The sequence below is a fragment of the Boleophthalmus pectinirostris genome, unplaced genomic scaffold (assembly GCF_026225935.1).
Source record: "Boleophthalmus pectinirostris isolate CB_2022bp ecotype Guang Dong unplaced genomic scaffold, ASM2622593v1 HiC_scaffold_16, whole genome shotgun sequence".
Taxonomy (NCBI): Eukaryota; Metazoa; Chordata; class Actinopteri; order Gobiiformes; family Gobiidae; genus Boleophthalmus; species Boleophthalmus pectinirostris.
The window spans coordinates 2,425,667-2,443,783 of NW_026571095.1; the positions used below are offsets into that span (position 1 = coordinate 2,425,667).

The 18,117-nt window shown below is 39.9% G+C and overlaps 2 protein-coding genes across 2 annotated transcripts in view; both read left to right on the top strand.

Annotated features, from left to right (window-relative positions):
- The window catches only part of thoc1 (THO complex 1), a 65,099-nt gene that overhangs the window by 15,929 nt on the left and 31,053 nt on the right, over window positions 1-18,117 (top strand).
- On the top strand, window positions 3,571-10,893 carry LOC110169986 (aquaporin-1-like). The gene is made up of 4 exons (XM_020935597.2): window positions 3,571-3,965; window positions 4,615-4,776; window positions 7,688-7,768; window positions 9,582-10,893. The coding sequence occupies exons 1-4, from the start codon at window positions 3,612-3,614 to the stop codon at window positions 9,768-9,770; spliced, it is 786 nt and encodes a 261-aa protein (XP_020791256.1). The 5' UTR covers window positions 3,571-3,611; the 3' UTR covers window positions 9,771-10,893.

The window sequence follows — 18,117 nt, forward strand, 5'->3', positions numbered from 1 at the left end:
TCAGATTACGTTACTCACTTTAAGTAATTTAATGGATTATGTTACAAACTACATTTTGGGATATGTAATCTGTAATCTGTAGGGGATTACATTTTTAAAGTAACCTTCCCAACACTGGTAGCTAGTCTTTTACAGAAGCTTTGTGCCAGCTAACAGGTGATAGTCATGATGGAAGCAAGCAAAGTTTTAAAATGTTTATTGAATATTGATTGGAAAATTGTTGTGCAGTAAGGTGATCTGTAAAAGAAAATGAAAGGAGTAAAATAAGTTTATTTCATTTAAGTCATTGTGGGAAATGAATTGTACTTACCTACTTTTGTTGTCTCCCTCACGTGTTCCGGCCAAAAGAGTCCCCTGGCAGCCGGAGCACCTTAAGAAGGTTCCGGGGCAGGCAACCATTTTATTAAGAGGAGGTGAGCACAGATATTTTTAACTTTTCTATTTTGTTATTCATTTAAAAATACTAAACACTGCTAATTTCATAAAGAGATATGTTTTTGTACTTGATGTAATTGAATATCTAGTGCACTGTTTTTGATATCAAACTTTTTAAATATTGGATGTAAATTGTTTGAACAGATGAGCTCATCCAGTTAGAGGAGGTGGCCTATTAAGGATTTGCGTGTGTCGTGGCAGTCATGTAATTTAATGTTTTGGCGTCCATGCTGGAGGTCAAGATTGGAATTATTCAGTTTATTTCAGTCTAATCATGGCGACTTTAAACAGCGCAAACGACATAAAACTGTCCAAAATCACCAGCTCGTTAGATCAGCCGTCATCAGAGAGGTATAAAGCTGAAGTCGTCCTCCTGGGTTGTGGAATAGATCCCGATCTAATTCCGATGGAGCACTTTGTCTAGGGTGACCAAACATCCGTTTTTCCCTGGACATGTCCGTATTTTGCGTCCTGTCCTGGGCGTCCGGGTTTGTTTTTTTTAAGTGATGGAAAAGTCCAGGTTTTCATTACGGTTCATTGGGGACATTGAATTGAGCGGCTCTTGTAGCTCTCTGTGCACTCAGAAGGAGCGAGCAGACACAGTCAGTCAGTTTGCAACATGCCGAAGCGCAAATGCACATTTAACAATGACTTGGACAAGAAGTTCTCCGGTTTCTGTCTCGGTCGGGACAAGTGGGAGGCCATGTGCACAGGTGGCGAGGTGAGAGTAGCTCAATGTCGAGGCCCCACCTCCCACCCCCCGTAAGGTGTCCGGGTTTTCACAAACGGAAATATGGTCACCCTAGCTTTGTCAGTGTAATCAACGCTCGCTCTGTGCTCGACCTTTAGTATTCAGTTATTTACAACAACTTCATTCATTCGACATCGTCCTACACCAACTAAGAACTGAAAAGCTACACGGAGTTAGAAGCTTATAAATATTTTGTAGCAGGATGAGATCTTTGTTGATCACCAAGCCATCACGTTTGTTCCTGATAACAGCCAGGGTGAGTAGAATGGGGGTCAAAATCAGAGCCGGCGCGACCCCGGGACAGTGGAAATAGAGGGCCAGGGTGGGTGGGGGGAGGATTCCTTGCCGGCGAAAGTGAGGACGGTGGGTGAGTGGGGGTGGATTCCGCGCCGGTACACCGACGAGAAAAATAGTTTTGGTATACCGTATTTTTCGGGCTGTTAGGTGCTCTGCATTATAAGGCGCATTGTCATTAAATGGTCTATTTTTGAACTTTTTTCACAAATAAAACACACCGGACTTTAAAGGAAACACAACAGTGTGATGGGTGAGTGGTTTTGTTTGTTTGTTCGTTCACGGTGACTCTGGGCTTTGTTCAGTTGTGGCGTGTAGGGAGGTGCTGTCTGGGACCACTGGATTGTCGGCGTGTTCGCAGTGACTCAGTTGTTCAGTTGTGTCTAGAAGTGGCACATTGCACTCGCTTTTTCGGTTCGTTCCTCCATTCCGTTCCTCGTCGGCGTGGATTGATGAGTGTTTCGCTGTGCGGTCGCTGTCTGCTTCGTGTGTGTTTGTGTGCGCTGCGGGTGGTGCGGCTTTGTAGTTCACTGAAGTCGTGCTGGGACACCCGAGTGGATTCGTGTATAGGGCGCTCTGGATTGCGGGGCACGCAGTTGTTTTTTGATGGAGCTGGAGACTTAAGAGTGCGTCTAATAGCCCGGAAAATACGGTATATCATTTCATTTACTGTAAATCCCTTCTTTGTTGTTCTTTGTTGTGTGGAGATGGTCCCTCACCTGAAATGAAATGTTGACTGTACAGACGACTGCACTCGGTGGCTCCATCCCTCTTTTTTTATCGGGATCCGATAGAACGATACTTTGGCCTCCTTCTTTAGCAGATTGACTCCGGCCAAAACATCCAATAGCAACACAGGTCAAAACCGTTGTTATTCAGTTCAAATTTTATCGCACACAAATACTACACGTTGTTCCAGATGGATAGTTTGACGTCCAACATGGCGGCATAAACACCAGGTCACGTGCTTTTGTGACATAGACGCAAAACCTTAATAAAAGGAGCCAGCCTCACCTTTGTTGGAAAAAAAGGTGCTGTGTGTAAGTGCAGGTTTTGCCATGCCTGTTTTTAACTTTGTACCCTTTTGTAAATATTTTTCAAATTTTCCCCTCATCTCGACTCTGTTCCTCTATCCAGACTATCACATGCAGTCTTGATCTGCGTTGTACTGCTGGTTTCAGATGACATCACAAAATTCTATAGGCCAATAATATTTAATACAGATGAGAGCAGCTAAAATGAATACTGTTCAAATGTAGATTTTGGTTCTAACACAGTGACTTCTTGAGTCTAATCAATAATCGAGGTTAAACATTTGTTAAATCACCTTTTAGATGTTTCATATTAAAGTGCAATATAATCAATAGGGAATTTTGTGCAGTGTGACAGCATCACATTCTCCAATCGGAAAACCACTAATAGTTAACCAAAATAGACTGGGAAATAAATTTAGTGTCAAAATTCACTTCTGCATAAATACTTCCACATTTGTTGCTGTGACTTGCTGTGCACGTGTCATTTTAAGCCCTTACAAGATCTCTTAGAACCTATACATTTATATAATTATGCCTTATTGTTCACCACTCTCTTTATGTTTGCTTCTTATTGAATTTATTATTACCATTTATTTTTTTGGTCTTTGTTATTATAATATATTGTGATGTGTGAGCTACTGTGTTCAAATCATTTCCCTTTTGAATCAGTGAAAGAAGTCTAAGAAGTCTAAGATAAAGTAAAAGTTTGGCTGTGCTTGCGGTTGTTTCAATAAATGTATATTAAACAAAACAAAAACACAGTGGGAGCTTCAGAGAGCTTCAGTATCTTAGTTCAAAATCCAGAACAGGTGCTCCTCAAGGACTCAAAAAGCTACAGACAGTGAAGATGACCGAGCTTGAAGTATAAAAAATTACTGCGATAGAGTAAAAAGTGGTCAAAAAGTCCAAGGCTCTTAGTTGGAATTATAATAAAAGTCCTTTAATAATGACATGGGACAAGCCAGTGCATAAACTACAATGTGACCGTTGAATGTGTGAAACTTGCGTGCGCATCACCCTCCATTTTTCACACCATCTTCTGAAGCATAAAACTCAAGCTGCTGAACACACACAGACACTCTTCACTCTTCACCACCATGAGGGAACTAAAGAGCGGGGCGTTCTGGCGCGCTGTGGCCGCAGAGTTCATCGGCATGCTCCTCTTCATCTTTTTCGGCATCGGTTCTGCCATAGGGAACCCGTCCAAAGACTCCCAGGAGGTGAAGGTGTCTCTGGCGTTCGGTTTGGCCATCGCGACCCTGGCTCAGAGCTTGGGGCACGTGAGCGGGGCCCATCTGAACCCGGCGGTCAGCATCGGTCTGCTGGTGAGCTGTCAGATCAGCTTCCTGCGCTTCCTCTGTTACACTGTTGCTCAGATGCTCGGGGCGGTGGCGGCCAGTGCCCTGCTCAACGGATTCAGGCCTCGGCAGATTGGACTCGGGGTCAACGAGGTGAGTGGGGGTTGGTTTGAGAATTCTTAGAAATGTTATATACCACATTACTAGTATATATCTATTTAATTTCATTTTATTGTATTTGTATTTATTTATATTTGATAGGGACAGTGATTTCATGCAGTTCTGTGGAGAGATTAGTGAGGAGATGATGAAGAAATGAAATGTATTTTCGGTTAGTTATAGCAAATAATGATTTTAAGAATGTTCAAGAGGAGCTCACCACTCATTAGAATATAAAAATGTAGTTACAGTCTATAAAGTGAGTCAAAATGCAAATTTTATTTAATATATAGACAAAAAGAATTCAATTCATTTTTTACATTATGTATTTTATAACTGATTTAAAGGTGTACTGTTAAACTAAAGAGCAATGTTTATTTTAAGTAAAAATAACATTATAATATAATTTAAATGTTAAATGAGTTTGCTGGTCACTTTTAACCACAACACTGTACTCGGTTTGACACAAAAAGTTTCAAATAATTCGATGAGTTGAAAGTAACGAAGCCAATTCCATTTTTGATATTGTATTATATAAATGCACAGTGTAAATGTTGTTCTTATATATACTTTTATATTAACTTTTCAAGAACTCTACACAGAGCTAGTTGAAAAGTCTAATCTTGTCCCTTGTGTTTTCCAGTTGGGTGATATATCTCTGGGCCAGGGTTTTGCCATCGAGTTCTTTGCCACTCTGCAGCTGGTTCTGTGTGTCATCGCCGTCACTGATAAGAGACGCTCTGATGTGCAGGGGTCAGCTCCGCTCGCCATCGGGCTGTCCGTCACTCTGGGGCACCTCGTCGCGGTAAGACCCTCCAAACACTGAATGATAATAACAAAAAATCAAACCTTTAGGACGTCTGAAATTGTGTTTAGTGAGAGATCTGGATAAACTGTGGCTCTGTTCACACGTGCAACAAAATCCAATTAGAATCTGATCTCTGGACATTTCATAATAATAATAATGAACTGGTTTTATGTTGTTTTTTTTCACTGTAACTCAAAGGTGCTTCACAATAGTGTAACAGACAAAACAAGTAGTAAAGAAGCAGTCATTACTTGGGGTTATAGGCTATGAAGAAAATGTGAGTTTTGGCCTTTATTTCAGATTTAAGATGTGAAAGAAATTAGATAATTTTGCTGTAATAACTCAAATTTCTCAACTCAAAGTATAATAATCTGGTTTAGAGTGTGCACGTAACCCCCACTCTCTGTTAAATAGATATTGAGTCAGCATTTTGCATTGTGTATTGCAACATGTACCGGGGAATGTATAGAAGCAGCTTTACTACGCATTTCAGGGGAACACTAACTAGATGGAAATGCTTTTATGACAGAGGTTTAAAGGAAAGGGGCCCCACGGTTGTGTTTCATCATGCAGCTTAACTTCCCTTGAATGGTAACCTGATTCATCAGCCGGTTTTACTTCGCGGAAACCGTGTGACTTCACAGCATTAGAATTTGTTCACTCGACGGTAGTAGGGTACTTTTTTTTATTAACCATCCTGGAAAAAAAACCTATATCTAGTTAAATTAAAATGAATTCAAATAAGAACATTTGACTTTATTTGAGTGAATTCAACTTGACAAGTAAAAGTATCTACCAGTGGAATAAGTGTGTTTTTCTTAATTCAAGCAAAATTTGATTTTGCTTCTTATAAGTGCAAACAGTTATTGCTTTTCTTATTTTAACTGTAGCAAGATGTAGTTTCATATTTTCAGTATAAAAAATCGTGTTCCACTCGCAGATCATTTTAGTGAAATTTACTCAAATCATGATAAAATTTTCTTAATATGAGTCATCTTAACTTGACTAGATTTTGTTTTTGCAGTGCAATCACTGTTATTTGGTCGTGATGTATGTAATGCGTCGCTAACGGGGCTAACTGGTATATTAAGCTTTTCCCAAATCCCGTAGGAAGAAGGACAATAACATCTTTCCCCTTGAAAAATTCACCACTTCTTGTTTGTAGCTCATCTGATATCATTCTGAAGTCATGACCCGGGTCTATGTAGTTAAATATTGCATTATATTATTCCAAATGGACTCTTGTGATGTCATGAAGTGGTAGTTTTCAAGTCAATAGATAACGTTTAACTAATATCCATTACACATCAAAATGTAAAAACTGAAAAACTCATTAATCTATTCATACTTCTTGGCAAATACTAGCCTGATTCATCAGCTGGTTTCACTTTGTGGAAACCATCTGACCTTGTAGCATTAGGATTCGTTCGCTTGACGGTAGGCAGGTACTTTTGGTCATGACATATGTAATGCGCTAAATCCCTTAGGAAGAAGGGCAATAACGTCTTCCTCTTGATAAAATTCACCAAACATTCTCTTTGTTCTGGCTTTAAAGGGCCTATCTCATGCAAAATAACTCTTTTCACATTGTATCTTCTGCACAAACACAAACACAATTTGGGTTTTGGAACATCCATTACACAATAGTTCTGAAATCTTACTGATTTCTTGGAGTCACAGACCACCAGGAACTATATGACTATTGTTCATCCCCCCGCCCGTCCTGAGAAACCCCCTCTCCGCCCTCCAAACGTGACGTAGGCGACGAGTGAGCCGCCCTTCCTCCACCCATCTCAGGGAGGGAGGGGGAGACAGATGTGCACCCTGATAGTGGTAGGAATAAACTTTTATTCATCATGGAGATACAGCGTGTTCAGCTGCATGTGTTGGACCCGGAATCTGACGAGGACTTTGAGGAGCACGAAGCTCAAGCACCGCGTCGACATCAGCTGAACATTACTGATTGGTAAAGTATTAATAAACACTAGTAGATCAACTTATTATATCGTGTACACTGCAGAGTAGAACAATGAGCTCATGCTGTCACTTTTGTTTAGGTGTTCATGTGGGAATTGTCAGCCGATGCAGGGTGGAGGCGGTGGAGCGGGGGAGAAGGGCGAGTGCGAAGCGCTTTCTGCTACATCAAACACGTCATAGGTGTAGCTGCCGTGTCATCGTTGTAGCAGCTTTAGTTCATTGTCACGTGGGAGGGTGGCAGAAATACACTGCAATTAGTAAAAAAAAAAAGCTGAATCAATCTAAAAACCACTTCGGCGACATATACAAGGCCCACACATCACTCTTAGAAGGTAAAAAGCTCTGAAAAGTTGATTTTGCATGAGAGGGCGCTTTAAACCCACGATCTCGGGAATCGTTGCCAACACATAATGTCTGGCTCTTCGCTGATTGGCTGGTGCCCGGACTTCGCACTTCCGGGGTTCTTGCAACACATCTAGTGAATTCTGATTCCTAACCTAGTCACTGGAGAGAAATGAAATTGAGACTGAAACTTTAAAAACTCTGTATAATATAAAACACTGAATTTGCAGGTGTAAAATGTACTATTACTTGTAGTACACTGCGTATTAACCAAAAAATACTGATTCTCCTGTTGAAACTTTTGGTCTATGAGAAGTAACACAATGGCCTGGCTCTATTTTCATACCTCTGCTTTAACAGGAAGCTCCATTTAGAGACTGTTGAGAGCTGCAGATCCTATGTCTTTTTAGCACAGAGGTAGTTTCCAGTGCCAGCCCTTTTCATCTCATGCTTGGATGCTGTTGAAATGAGCCCACATTAGGCCTCTCATCACTTGTGTGGTCTGGACGCGCCGACGGCCGCTAAACCCAGATCACTTTCCATGCCATGCTAATGCTAATGCTAATGTAATTCTCTGGTATCCCTGCAGATCAGTTACACCGGATGTGGCATCAACCCGGCGCGCTCCTTTGGCCCGGCGATCATACGCAACCAAATGAAGTACCACTGGGTAATGGAATATTCCTGATGAGATATGAAAGCAAAAGTCATTATACAGAAAAATATGAAGCTAAATATTGTAATAATACTAGACTTTCACAATAATTAAGTGAAAGAGCAGGAAAAAGTTTTAGACATCTTATCCGATATGTTGGAAAAAAAACTGTGTACAGCAACATTTTTATAAACTACTGCTTAAAGGTGCACTGTGTAACTTTTCTGGTGAATGCTTTTCTCCATAGATATGTTATTACTTTGTCCAGAATGTTCCATGGTATGACATTAAAACACCTCAATCTATCATTTATTCCAGACATGTTGAACTCAGGCCCGGGGGCCAAATTTGGCCTGTGACGTAATTATATTTGGTCTATGAGATCATATCAAATATGTGTTAGAGCTGAGCTAGCCTGCCGGCTACAGATAGACTATAGACACATTATTTATTATTTTATATTCTGCTTGTTCTGGATTCAATGTTTAAGCAAAACTATTATTAAACATTTATTTTAATAAGAAATAGTTTGACAAATCTTGAAAGAAGAGAAAACATGCAGATGTTGTTGAAATTTTTCAATAAATATTTTGTTTGGCCCACGACTTTTCCCAGTTTTTAATTTTGGCCTCTCTGAATTTGAGTTTGACCCCCCTGATTTATTCATTACAGGTGTTTCTGTTGCTCAAAATTACAATAATTCTCTCCTTGAATAGGGTCGCCTCTCCACAGATCTGACCTGTAATGTAGCCTATAATTATTTCCCTTGAGATAAATGGGTTTAATCTCTATTGTTGAACATTTTAGACAAAGCAACAACATCTCCATGGCGACAGGCAGGTGACAGACTCTCCACCAGAAAAGTTGTGCAGTGCAGCTTTAAAGATCAAGCTCTAGGTCAGATCTGTGGAGCTGCGAGCCCACTCACAGTATGATTACAGATTATGATCATGGACCGATTACATTTTCCAGAGCAAGAAAAACTTCCAAAAAGGAAAATACAGACTTTTATTTTAGTCTCTATTTTTGGTTGAGAAGTTACACAGTGGAGCTTTATACAAATAGGATACTCAAAAATGGTTTGACAAATTCAGAGTACTGAGCAAGAGTTAGTCGAGCCATTATCCCTTGTATATATGGGAAGGCCAAATATATAAATAATAAAATGACTCTTCTGTTCCTCCAGATGTAAACCACCACCTGTTGACTTAAAGATTATGCAACTTTTATGTATGTAACTTAAAAATTATGTAACTTTTTAGTTCCAAAGTGTGTCTCTATGGCGACAATCAAGTTACATAGGTACAGACTGGCGGAGAGGTGAACCCACTCACAGTAAGAAAGCAAGTTTTTAGGTCAATAAAAAACATGTAATGATAAAATGAATAATTTAACACCATACCAGGACATTCATTTCAATGGAGACAAGCAGGTGGTGGACCCTCCTCCAGAAAAGTTACATGGTGCATCTTTAAACTTTGTAAACACTAAAAGCAGTCTTGTCTATCCACCTTTGCTAAACCATTAACTAAACTGGAATTAAACACCTCCAAAACCAGGATTAAACTTTTCCAGGACTGGCCAAAGTTCACCAGAGGAAAACCAAAAATAGCTGCAAGATACTCTACTTTACACTTATTTAATTAAAGGTGGTTTATACTTCAAAAATACCTAGAAAATACCTCGAAAAACAGGCATTCTACTGCGAAATATTCTAGACAAAGCAATAACATTTCCATGGAGAAACACATTTGATTTGATAGACCTTTCAAAAAACCAAAAAGTGACTAAATGAGAGTGATGTTAACTGGTGGTATCTGTGTGGCAGGTGTACTGGCTGGGGCCCATGTGCGGGGGGATCGCTGCGGCCTTTATCTACGACCTGATCCTGGCCCCCCGCTCGCCCAGCCTGAGCGCCAGGAAAGACATTCTGCTCTACGGGCCTGATGACGACGTGGATAATAACCTGCTGAGAGAGGGAGAGAGCCCCGGGCCCAGCCAGTGGCCTAAGCAATGAGCCTACAACCGTTTTACATCCATGGATTTCACAATGACGAAAAGCTGTTGTCACGATATTCAAATTTCAATTTCAAGAATATTAATGTAACACAAACAAAACTAGGCAGAAAAATAATACAAAAACTAAACCTTCCCATCCACACTAATCCGTGTATCATTCATTCAATAATTTTTCAATATAAAACCAAAAATAAGAAAATGAAAAAACAACTGTTTTCTTCATTATTTGTCTCCTAAACTAAAATGAAAAAACAGATGATGATTCATTTTTTCAGTTTTTGATTTTGTGTTGGAATTGTGGAAAATGGAAAGCCCTGGTCCTGGTTCAGTTCGGGTTCAGTCCTGGACTAAACCAGGACTAAACCTGGACTAAACCAGGACTAAACCGTTTTTAGTCCTGGTCTGGTCCCAGTCTTAGTCCCGGTCTGGTCCCGGTCCGGTCCCGGTCTCAGTCCCGGTCTGGTCCCAGTCTGGTCCCGGTCTCACTCCTGGTCTGGTCCTGGTCTCAGTCCCACTCTCAGTCCCGGTCTCAGTCCCGGTCTCAGTCCAGGTCTCAGTCCCGGTCTCAGTCCTGGTCTCAGTCCCGGTCTCAGTCCCGGTCTCAGTTCTGGTCTGGTCCCGGTCTCAGTTCCGGTCTCAGTCCTGGTCCTGGTCCCGGACTCAGTCCTGTTCTGGTCCCGGTCTAAGTCCTGATCTCAGTCCCGGTCTGGTTCCGGTCTGGTCCCGGACCTGGTTCAGTCCTGGTTCAGTCCTGGTTCAGTCCGTTATCCATTTTTCCATTATTCATTTAAACACAATATCGAAAACTTGTTGTTTTTTCGTTTTCTTATTTTTGGTTTTATACTGAAAAACGAATGAACGAATGATACACAAATTCACAAATACTCAGTTCTGATACTTTCTTTAGGCAATAGAATATCATTTCCTCTTTCTCTTTTTTTTTGTCTAGTTGACAGAATTGAATTTCTCATTTGCTATGGACCCTATCTGGAAGACTGAGGGATTACACAAACATCTTAAATCATAGTACTTTTCTTTATACTTGTACTTTTACTTATATGTGTGTACTCCCTCAGTGGTCCATGTAGGTTTCATAGTGGTCCATGGGTGTATACTAGTATCTGATTTTCATTACTTTTGACAAGCCTAGTTGCCCCGGTGATTAACAACTGAAAGCCTGTTATTATATCTTTTGAATGAGAGTGAATTCTCAGAGTGTTACATAAAACGGGAACAGTGTAGAGCCGTCTGTTTGTCACCACTAACCACAAGCGGGATTCTTTACCAGGGCGGGGTGCAAAAAGTCATTGTCAAGTTTTTCTGATGTTGTTCTTTTTTTTTTTTTTTTTTTTTTGCATTGTAATCAAACGGTTGAGTGTGTTGTCTGCTGCGCGCACATACACACTCACTGCCTTTGTGTGTGTAGTCACAATGGAGATGTATTTTTGTAAACTTTGATAAACTTTGTACTGTGTTATTGGTATGTGGGTTTTTATTTACCTATCCAGGATGACGTCTTGACATAAAACTGCAAAGCATCAAAATATACTGCTCAGTTTACTACTGCTGCTGCTGCTACTATTACTGATACTACTACTACTACTACTACTACTACTACTACTACAACTGCTGCTGCTGCTGCAACTACTACTACTACAACTATTACTACTACTACTGCTACTGCTGTTTCTGGTGCTACTACTACTGCTACTACTACTATTGCTATTTCTGCTATTACAACAACAATTACTACTACTACTGCTGCTGCTACTACTACTACTACTACTACTGCTGCTGCTGCTACTACTACTACTACTACTACTACTGCAACAACTACTACTGCTGCTGCTATTTCTGCTATTACAACAACAATTACTGCTACTACTACTACTACTACTACTACTACTACTACTACTACTACTACTGCATCTACTACCACTACTACTGCTGCTGCTGCTGCTGCTACTACTGCTACTACTACTACTACTACTATTAGTACTACTACTACTGCTGCTTCTGATACTACTACAACTACTGCCACTGATTCTGGTACTACTACTAGTACTATTACTCCTGCTACTACTACTACTACTACTACTACTACTACTCCTGCTACTACTACTACTACTACCTACTACTACTACTACTCAATACATTTTCCAGATACTCAGAGGTGCTTTACAGTTCAGTATATTATTGGTTTGTTTCATACTTGTTGAGAGTAAGATTCTAGCCACATTCACAAGAGGTAAGGTTGGTGAAGTGCCTTGCTGAAGGGCACAACAGCAGTTTGCATTAGAGCTACTTCTGCTCTACTATGGCACCTGATATCACAACAGTCTCCCATTCAAGTACTAACCAGGCCCACCCCATGTCAGCGGCCCAGATCAGATCACAGACGAAAGGCGGTGTGGTTTGTTCAAATAAAGTTGGATTTAAGTCATTATCATCTAAAACCAAGTCTGAATCAGAGTCCCATGGCCAGCCCAGTTTTATAAATATTTTACTAACAGCAATTACTAAATAGACCCTCCTGTGAATTTCTGTATCTTTAAACTATGTATATTTGAATTTGAACTTTTAAACATCCTTCAAAACATTTTTATACATGCGTGTAGTCTGTACAGAGGTTGACAGAAGTTGTACTTTTCAGAGTACTTTTCTAGCAGCATCCTGGCACTCCTGCTTGAGTAATAATTTTTCCCATTCTTTTTTCTTTTTTTCTCCACTCTTTGCCCTGTAAGTAAGTGTACAAGTGACAAAAGCTTTGACAGTATGAAATCATTTGAACATTTGTGTTTCTTGCACCGCTCCCTCAGATATGATTTAGTTTTTTTCTCTTTTTTGTGTCTGTCCCCTGAAAATACCAGAGTTTGTGCATTATTATTATTATTAGTAGTAGTAGTAGTAGTTGTTGTTGTTGTTTTTACTCGCACTTGAGTGGTACTTTTGCCAAATAGGCTACTTTTCTTGGACCACTACTTAGCAGCGTGTACTGTAAGTTCTTGTAACTGCTTACAGTAGGAGTAGGAGTAGGAGTAGTAGTAGTAGTATTTATTTTACTCGCCTTTGAGTGGCACTTTTTCCAATAGACTACTTTTCTTGGACCACTAATTTGTAGCCTGTACTGTAAGTTCTTGTAACTGCTTACAGTAGTAGCAGTAATAGTTGTAGTAGTAGCAGTAGTAGTAGTAGTAGTAGTAGTAGTAGTAGTAATAGTAGTATTTATTTTACTTTCACTTGAGTGGTAGGCTACTTTCCTTGGACCACTACTTTGCAGCGTGTACTGTAAGTTCTTTTAACTGCTTGCAATAGTAGTAGTAGTAGTAGTAGTAGTAGTAGTTAGTAGTAGTAGTAGTAGTAGTAGTAGTATTTATTTTACTCGTATTTGAGTGGTACTTTTTCCAGTGGGCTACTTTTCTTGGACCATTACTTTGCAGCCTGTACTGTAAGTTCTTATAACTGCTTACAGTTGTATTAGTTGTAGTAATAGTACTAGCAGTAGTAGTAGTAGTAGTAGTAGTAGTAGTAGTTGGACCATTACTTTGCAGCCTGTACTGTAAGTTCTTGTAAGTGCTTATGTCCAAGTCCAAGCTGAACCTGTACTTGTTTAAAGTTTAAAACAACATTATTTCTTTTATAATTTCCAGAGTTCACTGTGAGGTCGTCTCTATTTACAGTATATTCTCCATTTCCCACAGCAACACAATGTAACACAATGTAGTCTATATGAACGTGTGACCTTGGCATTGGCGTCCATATATCACACACTGTAAACACTTTACCCTAAAGAGCCACTGCAGCCCACACATGTTTAACACACAAACCTTTTTCTAAAAGCTATGATTAGACAAGATGAAAAGATCACCAACATTTCCTGTCTGGCCCCATCACAACAATGTCCTTTATCCTTTTTACGCACACAGACAGAGTCACATCCCCTTGAACAGCTCAAAGCGCCACACACCCACGGCTAATCATTAAATAACCCTCAAATGACTTCCAGCGCTAGAAGCTAATCCTGTATCAACACAAACGCAAGGTCGAAGGGCACGGCGAGAGGAGCTAACGTCGTATTGTTGGTTAAAAGCGCTAATCAGTGGCAGGATAACGGTAGGCTGCGCTTGGATGCACGTACAATTGTAATGGTGGGTAATTATTAGCGAAATACCTGGCTCCAACGTGTGCTATTTTCACAACGTCCAGTGAAGTGGCCAAGTTCATGTCGCTGTGATCTTTGTGGAATATCCAGGGAAAATAAAATGACTCGTGGAATTTTACTAGCATGACGGACATACATCAACCTTGGCTTTTAAACATGTTTATTTTGTACAGTAGCATATAGGATTTTAAAGGTCGTATATTACATAAAGTTGACTCTTGTGAGCTTTGAGCCAGGTTATAATTGCTGTTACCTCCTCAAAAACACACCTGGAGTTGTGTTTTGGTTTTTTTTTTACTAGTCTGTCTACATCTCCAAAGCTCAAAAATGCTATGTTCCACCTTGTGATGTCATGTAGTGGTAGTTTTCAAGTGAACAGCTCCTTTTACATTTAGTTCAGTAAAGATTGGAAATTCCAAAGCTGAAGTGATCCCAATGATTCTAGTGAAGGTGTGTGGAGTTTAGAAACACAGTGGAGCGCTTCCTGTCAGAGCTGGGGACTTGCAAGTCATGACCTGGACTCGAGTTGGACTTGAGTCACTGTTTTTGGGACTAGAGACTTGACTTGATAAAATGGGCTAAGACTTGGGAATCGACTTGGACTTGAAGGTCAGTGACTTGAGAGGAGTTGAGAAGCACATTTAAATCTGAATTCTTTCTATTCTGACTGTAATGATTCACTGTAAGGATCTTCTCAAGACATTTAAAAAGGAACAAAATAGCATTTCTACTACTCTTCTATACTCCATAAATACTCATATATAAATATACTATGACTTTATGAGTACAATTTATCTTAAAAGTAATTTAAATTTCAAAAATCTAAGCTATATTTGGTACTTTGGTTTAAAGCAGGGGTCTCCAACCTGTAGCTCAGGAGCTACCAGTAGCTCTCCACCCCCTTCCAAATAGCACGCCAAGGGATTACTGAATTCTGTGTATTGTACTGAATAACTCAAATTTGATTAATTACCATTGTAGATGTGTTATTTTGAGCTTTGTGCTCTAATAAACACATAATGGTTTTAGGTTTTGTAGGCAGCTAACAGTACAACACTAAGGCTTGCCCTCTTATATCGACTCAGTTTCTTGTGACCACTAAAATGAGTAGCTCTCTGGCATTTGCATTTTGTAAAGGTCGCTCACTGGACGCAAAAGGTTGGACATCCCTGGTTTAAAGACTTGAAATGACTTGAAGCTCAAAGCAGACGACTTGGACTTGATTTGGACTTATGGGCCAGTGACTTGAGACTCGACTTGGACTTGCTTGTATTTGACTTGGGACTTGACTCGGACTTGAGGTCAAAGACTTCAGACTTACTTGAGACTTGCAAAACAATGACTTGGTCCCACCTCTGCTTCCTGTATCACCGCATGACATCACAAGGTGGAGTGTTTTCAGTTTGAGAAGAACTCGGCCTAAATCTGCAGGTTTTTGATGAGGAACATTATAAGAAAGATCAAAAATAGTGTATTATGGGCCCTTTAACTCAGCAAGACTAAATAAAAATCAGGTACAGGCTACTTTAAAACTCCATGAAACCATAATATTCTAGGTCAGTGTTTCTCAAACTGTGGTACATGTACACAGGCGACCCCTGGAGGAACATAGAACCCTCAGTAGTTTGAGTATTTCTTTTATTTAGAGCACTATCTATTATTGTGTTTGTTTTAATTCTTATTTAGAATGAACTTATTAATTCTTTGCAGCTGATGTCATCAACATTCCCTGGGGGTGTGATGCTAACTGTAGGCACTGCTCTGTTTGTGGCTCTGTTACTTAAATTAGACTTAATCTGATCTTTATTTTAACGCAGTCTGACAAGAAAGAACAGACTTAGCTGGAACTACAACAGGTAACTTGATTATTGCTGCTAAACAAGTCCCCCTTAAATAAAATTACAGTCACAAGGCAGGTACTGTTAGTCAACAGTTTTTCAGTTAGTCACTCACTTTTTTGTTGAAAATCACACTCCTCAACAGGACCAGGAAGAGTCACATTGATCACAGTCTCCTGGAAATGTGCTCTTTAAATCTATTTTGTGTTTTTACTTTTCTAGACAATCTTAACACTTTTTGGTAGTTAGTGATTGCAAATTTGTGTATTGCATCACCATGGTAACTGCTGAACATTTCACCATAGAGATACATGGAGAACATCCCCAACGTAATGTTACTGCAAATCAAAACATCACCTAAGGCCTCATTCACACTAGTAAATATTTGAGTCCTTTTGGATGCAATGTTCGTTCACACTCTGATGTAAAATGTCTCCAGAGACAGAACGATCTGCTCCAGCTCCCATGAATTCATCTGAGTACAGATCTGATCCGGCACTGTGTGGACGCCTGAAAACGTTGATACGCTGACATAGGAGCTCTAGTTGTGTCCTTATTGCACCACGTCACTGTGACTTACGCCTTCCTGACTGGCTGGGTTTGTGACATCGGTCATGTGACGCTATTGCGGAAAACAGTTTAAACAAACCAGAGACAAACTGGAAACAGTGTAGCTAGAACTACTTGCATGTACACGGTCCACAAAAAGACTGTTTTCACACTTGTCATCTTCCTCGGCTCAAAATCAGCTGCTGCAACTTCAGACATGGTTAACAGAACTAGGGGTGTCAAATTATCACGTTAATTGCGATTAATTAATTACAGTCATATTTAGCGCGTTATGTTTTTTAATCGCGTTAATCTCATTTTTAATCTCTAACTTTAGTGTTTCTGTATGTGAGTTTTTTTTATTATAAAACCTGTTTTTATGTGTTGTTGGGACAACAACACACACACACACACACAAAACACATTTATACATTTTTTTATTTCGGTAATTCCACTCATTGCCGGAAACCCACACAAAACGCGCGCAGTAACAGCGTAAGTAAACGTCATGTTAACGTTGGCGGCATCAGTCGCACAATGGACGAGGTGGAAGAGCCAGTAGAACAGAGGCAGCAGTGCACAGGTAAAAACACATTCGTGTCTTGGAAATTATTCTCCCGACGTGAAATATAAAAGAAAATAACAAATATAATATCGTCTGAAAACAACCTGCATAGGCTCATGATGTCTGCACTACTGTCCTATAGTGACCTGCCACATGAGGGGACACGCACACAAACACACACAAACACAAACAAACACACACACACACAAACAAACACACACCTTCATCATCGTCATTAACCTGAGAACGCGCGGACCACGTTTCCTTCCGTAGTTACTGCGCGGACACCGACGTGCTCCCGTGAGCCGCGTGTGGATCGTGTTTTCTCGCGTATGCGGCGTAAACCGCACTTCCTCCTGTGCCTCTAAACCAGAACTAACACCAAGACTAAAACCAGGACTAAACCAGGACTAAAACCAGAACTAAAACCAGGTCTAAACCAGGTCTAAACCAGGACTAAACCAGAACTAAAACCAGAACTAAAACCAGAACTAAACCAGGTCTAAACCAGGACTAAACCAGGTCTAAACCAGGTCTAAACCAGTCTAAACCAGGACTAAACCAGGACTAACACCAGGACTAACTAACACCAGGACTAAACCAGAACTAACACCCAGGACTAAAACCAGGATTAATCAATTCCAGGACTAAACTAGGACTAAAGTAGATCTAAACCAGGTCTAAACCAGGACTAAAACCAGTGATCTCATATATATTTCTCTATCAATAATATTTTTAATATGGTTAAGGAAAGACTGGACTTTTTATTGTCTTTAAGTAGACAAAAGTTATTATGTTCAGATTTCCTCGTCTTTGCTGCTTTACAACAAACAGTTTCTTATTCATGGAGACTTGGGCTCAACAGCCAATTTGGAGAGATTTGTTAAACAATAAATGACTTTATAAAGTCACTTTTTTTAAATCTATATCAGTCTTTTGATCTGCCACAATAATGTAATAATGAATTTAAATGAAAATACCTCAACTTGAAGCTTTTCTCAGCAATTTTTAGGTGAGATTAAAATGAGATTAATTAGATTAATTAATTACAGATCATAATTAATTAATCTCTCAATTTTTTTAATCGCATGACAGCACTAAACAGAACACCTCGCTGTCACAGAAAGAACACATATATTCCACTGAGTCACGTCCTTTAGTCTGACAGAAGCTGAACCGCATCAGCGCACAAGGAGCAAACTGTTTTTTGAGCGCTCAGTTTATGCAAATG

Bases quoted from the DNA above. Each gene is read 5' to 3' on its own strand.
- LOC110169986 (XM_020935597.2), top strand. From the start codon at position 3,612: ATGAGGGAACTAAAGAGCGGGGCGTTCTGGCGCGCTGTGGCCGCAGAG. The intron at 3,966-4,614 runs GTGAGTGGGGGT...TGTGTTTTCCAG, and splicing joins TTGGACTCGGGGTCAACGAG to TTGGGTGATATATCTCTGGG. The intron at 4,777-7,687 runs GTAAGACCCTCC...GTATCCCTGCAG, and splicing joins CTCTGGGGCACCTCGTCGCG to ATCAGTTACACCGGATGTGG.